At 36.9% G+C, this 7923-nt stretch overlaps 1 protein-coding gene across 1 annotated transcript; it reads right to left on the bottom strand.

The window, feature by feature from the left end:
• Nucleotides 1-2014: 2014 nt before the first annotated feature.
• LOC147508601 (uncharacterized) lies at nt 2015-2455 on the bottom strand. The gene has a single exon (XM_086597401.1). The coding sequence runs from the start codon at nt 2453-2455 to the stop codon at nt 2015-2017; it is 441 nt and encodes a 146-aa protein (XP_086453527.1).
• Between the last annotated feature and the right edge of the window lie 5468 nt (nt 2456-7923).

The raw sequence follows: 7923 nt of genomic DNA, 5'->3' as shown, positions 1-7923 counted from the left end.
TCTTCATTATCCAATCACACTACTCCAGGATCCACAGACTCTTGCTTTGATCCAATGCTAATAGAAACTTCGGCGGCAAAAGAGAGACCAATCGGATGTAAAGCGGAGAAAGATCGAAGGAAGAAACATGCAAACACAAATCGAAACCTATCGGAGTCTAATGCAATAATGAAAAGTTTCACATCTTCACTTAATGAAAGACTTGAAAGATCGGAAAAAATGCAAATGGAAAATTTGCAATTGAAGAGAGAAAAAATGTATCACATTCGGCTAATGAATGAAAAGATAATTATGGACACCAAGTTAGATGGCATGACTTTAGCGCAGCGAGAATGGTACCAACTTCAACAAGCTAAAATTCTTCAAAGGTGGAAAGAGTCTAGCATGGGAGGGGGAAGTAGCAATGGTGGGGAAAGTTAGAGTATATGGGATTCTCATAAGATTAGAATTTGTCTTCATGTCAGAGATATGATGTTGTGTTGCTGATTAAGGGAAATGTTGTTGTGTTGCTCTCATGATTCTAAACAATTGTACTATTTTGTTTGTTTTATGTTCTTATTCGTTGGTTTACTATCGAATCAATTGTTTTTGTATGTTCTTTGTTTTCCTTGGGCAATTGGAGAACAGATGTGGTATGTCTGTGTTTTGAGATTGTCAGTATATATACTTGCTGAGTTCTTTGGTTGAGCTAGTAGACTGTCAGAGTGTTAGTATATACTTGTTGAGTTCTTTGGTTGAGATGGTAGACTGTCAGAGTGTTAGTATATACTTGAGGAGTTCTTTTGGAATTGTCAGTGTATACTTGATGAGTTCTTAGTACAATGCCACTACTTATTATCTAGTGAGACAGGTTCATGTATGGTTTTTCTTGCTTGCAAGGAATACTAGTCATTCATGTAATGGGTTTTTCTTTTTCTTATTTTTTTGGTTCTTATTGGCAGAGAAGAAAATCACTGAGACAGGTTCTTTGCATGCATGCAGGAGACTTGGACTAAGCCATCCTCTGGATGAACCTTAATCTTCATAGAACTCCTTGCTTTTGTTATCATTTACTTTTTTGTTTGCCAGTTTCTCCACCTCTTTGAACTTAAATTCTTTGAAATAGTACATAGATGGTATATTTTTTGGGCTTTTATTATTCTTTTAGAATATAAAAAGGAATCTCATTGTCCCATCTCAGAATTTTCTAGGGGCTACATAGCAACTCAGGTAAACAAAATCAAGTAGAGAGTTTTTCCTGAACTCTCTTGTTTTTTGATCCCGTAGAATATATATTGAGTGCGAAATTTGGTGGTCTGTCTAACTATTTGATGGAAGTGAATCTTGTTGCATCTGTGGTCAACCCAAGATTAGCCTTGAAATGTACTTGGGATAGAATTCCTTAAAGATATACTAGTCTCTAACATATAAGTTGATCCTCACTTGTACTAGTCTCTGACATAGAAGTTGATTCTCACTTGTACTAGCCTCTGACAAAAAAATAAGATTAATAATGGTTAAGGAATTTGATCACACCCCTCTTTTATGCACAATGAAGGAATGAAACTGAAAAGGCTACGGAAGATTAGGCAACAATAAGTAAAATTTCCTCACTGTTGGGAGTGTCCTATCTACATTGGACGCACCTAAGGAAATATGGCTCACTTTCATTGTTCTTGTCTACAACAAGAGGGATACAATCACCAACAGGTATAATCATTGAATTTAACCACCAAATATTATAAAATTTCCTTTCTGTTTACTTCAAGTTACAAAAAAAAAAGAAACAACACGAATAAGAAAGAAAATAATGTTTACTACAAGTTACATAAGAAAGAAACAACAACTCTGATTTACTTAGTGGGGCAGTTTCTCTAAATTAATAAGCAACAAATATATTGTTTTGGAGCAACTTTGAGAAAGCAAGCTACTGATTTACTTGTGCATCTTTTGGCAACCCTTTCGCTAATCCTCTTTTTTGGTGAAGTGTCAGACAACAAAGACTAAGCCCAATATCATAAGTGGTAGGCTTTCACTAAGCTCGCTTAACATCCTTTTGAATAGCTTCTTGCTTTCTTGCAAAATATTTTTGTTTATTCCCAACTGATTGAGATATGCTTTGGATCAAGGCTGCATATTTAGGATATATACTATCTGATAGGTAATATCCCATTTGGCATTCATGACCATTCAGCATAAAGTTGCAAGCAAGAGCTCTCCTATTGATAACATCATTGAAAAGTTGAGACCAGTCCAAGACATTAATGTCATTATAAGATCCAGGCATGCCAAAAAAGGCGTGCCATATCCATAAATCTCTGGAAGCTACTGCCTCTAATATCACAGTAGCTTCTTGTTTGTGACCGACGTGGGTACCATTCCAAGTAGTTGGACAAGCACGCCATGTCCAATGCATACAGTCCAAACTGCCAAGCATTTCAGGAAATCCCCTCTCCTCCACTTTTTTAGTAGGCATTGAACATCAGCTTTTGTTGGTGCTCTCATATATTCTTCTGCATATAACTCAATTGCAGTCGAGCAAAATCGCTTAAGGCTCTCCAAGATAGTACTCTTTCCAATTTTGAATTGTTCATCTATATGATATGCTGGACTTCCAAAAGTAAGCATTCGGATAGCGGCTATCACCTAATTAACACAAGAGTGAAAAAAAATGAAAAACATACAAAGAAACACAACCAGCTAATTTAAGTCTTAATAATTTAGTTGCTTAAACTAATTGATAATACACGTACTCACCTTGATCTTCAATGTCAAGCCCGGTCGTCCTATAACATCATTTTTCTGAACAAAATATTGGTCTTGCTTTTCAACATCAACAAGTATGCGAAGAAAAAGTTTTTTGCTCATTCGATAACAACTACGAAAATCAGCATCCAAGTATGTTGAATTCTCAACAAAGTAGTCCTACTCCAATTGATAAGCAGTAGAAACCCTTGCACGACGTTTATAAATCCTCCCAACAGTAGACCCACTGTTTCGACCAAACATGATCAAAACACTAAGTGGTGACAAAAAAGACGAAGAACGTAGAAAAATAGTTAGAAAAGTGATGGTGATCGGGAGAATGATGAGACTGTACCTTTCGGTTGCCTACGTACACAAATTATCGGTGGGATCAAGTCTCAAGAACGTAGTTCTGTATGAAAAATAGTTTTGTATTTATATAGGTAGAGTAGAGTGTCCTTGTAGCTCAAGTATTCTTGTATCTTAAGTAACTGTGATTGAATATAATTCTTAACTGATAGTTATCTCTTTGATAAGAAACGAATCTAGACATAAATTAACGTACATCAGTGGCAAGCCATGTGGCTAAGGTTCAGCCTTAGACACATGAGTTAATGGGCATGTACATTGATCCATGGTATTATAAATTGGGCTTTAGCCTTGTTGATTAAACGAATAAAGTGGATACCTTTACCAATGGACGTTTTCCACGTAGGTGGGGGTCGAAACACCGCCCCCTCTTTGACATGTGAACGAAGAGAAAAGAAGTTCATATGCCAAAGAAGAGAAAAGAAAATCAACTAGAAAAAAAAATGAAAAATAGTTTTGATAATGGAATGAGATGACATTAGAAAATATAATTTAACTAGAACCTTAAATTTAATGAAAGTCGGTAACGTGAAAATATCTGCTAAAAATGTTGAATTAAATTAGTGCATTTTCGGTGATTTTGTAGGAAATCAAAATAATATATGAAAGTGTGGCAAAAGTGTAAATTGTTCATTGAAACCAAAGTGTTGCAGCTGTATGTAGAAGAAGAAATGCATTGGTGGCATCTGAATGGCCTTTGAAACTTATATAGGTTTAGTGGCATGAGCACATGAACTGATGACATGATTCTCTAGCTTGAATTGTTGGTTGGACCTTGGTTGGGCCCTTACGCATTTGAATTGAGAAAAAATAGAAATAGAAGGTGAGGGACGTGACCAGCATGAAGTCGTTGTTATGCACATGCCTTACTAAAGGCCACACCATTTCCTATCTATCATGGATGCACCGTATCATCTCTTCAGGATCTCCCATCTCTCACGAACATAGAAATCTTTGCTTGGAGTATCGATTGAATTCCGAAATTGTAGGGAAAAGGTCACCGATTTAGAAACTCCCAATCATTGCAAACACCAAAGTGAAATCTTATCAGTGATGTTTTACTCGAAATCTTATCAAGACTACCTCTGAAAACTCTATCTAACTTTCGTTGGATATGCAAAACCTTGTACAATCTAATCCATCATCCTCGTTTTGCTATGATGCATTACGTCTATGCACTCCCAAATAGGTCCCCTAGCATAGTCATGTCAGTAGATAAAACTGATATTATTTGATAGATCACCAAGTTTTCGACAAGCATCAGGTTTCAACAGTTCCTTTTGTTTAATTTCGTCTTAGTTGTCTTGTCTTTCTAGAGTCGGGGTGTTATGGAAGAGGCCGCTTAGGCTTCTTTGAAGAGGAGAAGCAAGCCGGAAAAAGAGGAAGACAGCCGATCCGGGTTTACCGTAAGATGAAGAAGGTAAAGGAGAAAGAGAAGAAGCTCTTGCGTAAGGAGCGAAGCCGTTTGAAAACACTCTCAGCGCCTCTTGTAGCCAAACACCTACTTAATCTAACAGAAGATGATGTCGAGAGTTCGGGTATGTCTCTTGACATGGATCGGTTTGAAGAGTGTGTGTGATGAGGTTAAGCACAAAGAAGGGACAGGAAGGGCCGAACTTCTCAAGCATGCTTTGGGAGGCAATATTGACTCCAATGGGAAGAAGATGAAGAAAATAATAACCACACGAAGTCGACGACTCTGGCGATGCTAATGGAAGTGGCCCTAGTTTGCAGACCAAGCCAAAAAATCCATTTTCCAGTTATGAGAAGAAAGATAAACCTTGGAACGAAGAAGAAATCGAGATGTTGAGAAAATGGATGCTGGAGTATACTGAACCTATGGCGAGGAATTGTTTGGGTTTGTTTGCTTTTAGTAAATATAATTGTTGACTTGTTGACTTTGGTTGGAAGAACTGAGTTAACGAAAAGTTTTTTTTTTGTTTGTGCTGCAAGTAGAAACAACTCTATTATATGGGCCAAAGATTTCAACGAAAAGTCTACCAAGAAAAGTGTCGAGCGGAGAAAATTTTCGCTCAGAAATTTGACGTAATGCGAATTTTCACCGCTCGGAGAAACAGTGATATTACGAGCAAAATATATTCACAATGAGTCGATGAATAAGAATTTCGCGCAAAAAAGTGCCAATTAATACCGAAGAAGAATTAAAGAAGCTAACAGAAGTTTCATTGAGAAAGATCGGCTCAATGTTTTAGAAAAAATAACGAAGCTGTTGGAAAGTTTCAATTTGCTCGGAAAGATTTGCTCAGAAAAAGCGGCTCAATGCCTTAGAAAAAATAATGAAACTGTTGGAAAGGTTCAATTCGCTCAGAAAGATTCGTTCAGAAAAATCGTCTCAAAGTCTTAGAAAAAATAATGAAACTATCGAAAATTGTCTCTCGGAAAGTTTCGCTTAGAAAGATCGGCACAATGCCTTAGAAAAAATAATGAAGTTGACCAAAATTTTCGCTCGGAAAATTTCTTGTAGAAAGATCGGCACAATGCCTTAGAAAAATAATAAAACTGATGAAAATTTTCGCTCGGAAAATTTCTCGTAGAAAGATGGACACAATGCCTTAGAAAAAAGGGCTTGCGCGCGAGCGAGAAAAATCAAAGAACCAGATTATAAAGGAAAGAATGATAGAGAATGTTGGGGTGACTATTCGAAAAGCAATGGCTAAAGAAAAAGTATCGTTCACCGTGGATGAGCTCGAAAAATACCTTAAGCGGTATCAATGATTGTCGACAGCATTAAACAGGTATGTTAGTATTTTTTATCAGTTATCTTAAAATTTTGGTTAAGTCTGAAAGACTAATGAAAAAATTTGTATTTTTGTCGTAGGTTGAAACGGATGAATTACGAGCAAAAGATATTGACGAAAAATTTCGAGTGGAAAGATCTCAATGCCTTAGAAAAAATAAAGAAGTTGAAGAAAGGTTTTGCTTAGGGTGATCGCGCCGCAATGCCGTAAAAGAAATAAAGAAATCGGAGAAAATTTTCGCTCAGAAAAATCAACGAAAAATGTCTCTAAGAAATATCGGCCCAATGCCTTAGAAAAAATAATGAAGCTGACGGAAAATTTCGTTGAGAAAGAGCGGCGCAATGCTTTAGAAAAAATAATAAATGCGGAAGATAGTTAACCGAAAGTGCTAAGCGAAGGAAATCCAGATTTCGATGAAGAAAACGAAGATTTAATCGAGCGACCGTAAGACAATCGACAGAGAGAATTGATTAGGTAATTGTGTGAATGTAATACCATAGAGCTAGAACTTCTTTTGATGAAAAATAAAAATAAAGTATGGGTTTGCTATTGAATATTGTTGTTGTGACAGATAACATACCTGTGGAAAACTGACAATGTTGTTGATTTATGTAGTTGAAATAAAATAGAACGAGATGCCCCCATGTAAAGAAAAATGCCCCCAATGCTAACTTAACTCGGCAAAATTAGACTAAGCGAGTGTAAAAATGTTCAAACTTTGACTGACAAAACGAAACGCGATAACTTAGTTGGATATTGTCGTAGTAATAGTAATGGACTAAGCGAGCGTAAAAGCGTTCAAACTTAGACTGACAAAGCTAAACGTAGTAACTTCATCAAATTTTGTCGTAGCGATAGTAACGGACGAAGCGAGCGTAAAAAGCGTTCAAACTTAGACTGACAAAGCTACACATGGTAACTTTGTCAGATTTTGTCATAGCGATAGTAACGAACTAAGCGAGCGTAAAAGCGTTCAAACTTAGACTGACGAAGCTAAACGCAGTAACTTCGTCAGATTTTGTCGTAGCGATAATAACGAACTAAGCAAGTGTAAAAGCGTTCAAACTTAGACTGACGAAGCAAAACGTGGTAACTTCGTCAGGTTTTTTCGTAGTGATAGTAACGAACTAAGCGAGCGTAAAAGCATTCAAACTTAGACTGACGAAGCTAAATGTAGTAACTTCGTCAGGTTTTTTGTAGCGATAGTAACGAACTAAGCGAGCGTAAAAACGTTCAAACTTAGACTGACGAACCTAAATGTGGTAACTTCGTCAGATTTTGTCGTAGTGATAATAACAAACTAAGCGAACGTAAAAGCGTTCAAACTTAGACTGACGAAGCTGAACGCGATAACTTCGTCAGATTTTGTTGTAGCGATAATAATGTTGCGATGGAAACAAAATGATACCATTAGAACTGACGTGAAAAAAAGACTTTATTGAGCACCTAATCTTGAAAAGTGCAAAGATAATAACGAAAAAGAAATTATTGAACTAGAAACAGACGAACAAATTTTTGTCCAGTTTTTCGTTCAACTTGTCTATTTTGTCCGCTCCCTTAGTAAAATAATTTGTTGCGACGAGCAAGAAACGAACACTGTCAGGGGCTGTCAAAAATAAACCAACAATATCAAGGCCCCATTTCACAAATGACCAAGGTTTATGGATTAGATGACGCTTTGTCGCGGGAAGTTTGACTCATATCATATATCATGTTTTTGACAAGGCACACACTTCTTAGACAAATACTTAACATCCTTTAGCATGCATGACTACCAATATTATTGGGTCATTGCCATGTGAGCGAGACTTCGCCCCGGGAATATTGTCACATAGTCCTGAATGAATTTTTTCGAGGCCTAGTAAATCGTTCGTTCTGCCCAAACAACAAAGGATATGATTGAGACTTGTGCCGCTGCGATAGAGTTTTTGGTCATCAGGAATTTCGGAGCATCGTCAACTGCATGATCATCGTCGGTAGATACCGAGACATTATCAGTGTCAAGCTTGTTGGAATTATCTGACAGCATATATAAGTGGTTAATCCAATGTTGTTGTGACAGTGACGACTT

The sequence above is a fragment of the Coptis chinensis genome, chromosome 3 (genome assembly GCF_015680905.1).
Source record: "Coptis chinensis isolate HL-2020 chromosome 3, ASM1568090v1, whole genome shotgun sequence".
Lineage (NCBI taxonomy): Eukaryota > Viridiplantae > Streptophyta > Magnoliopsida > Ranunculales > Ranunculaceae > Coptis > Coptis chinensis.
This window is presented reverse-complemented; position numbering and strand designations above follow the sequence as displayed.

What these genes read in the sequence shown, in the direction of transcription:
- LOC147508601 (XM_086597401.1), bottom strand. Translation starts at nt 2,455, where the DNA reads ATGCCTACTAAAAAAGTGGAGGAGAGGGGATTTCCTGAAATGCTTGGC.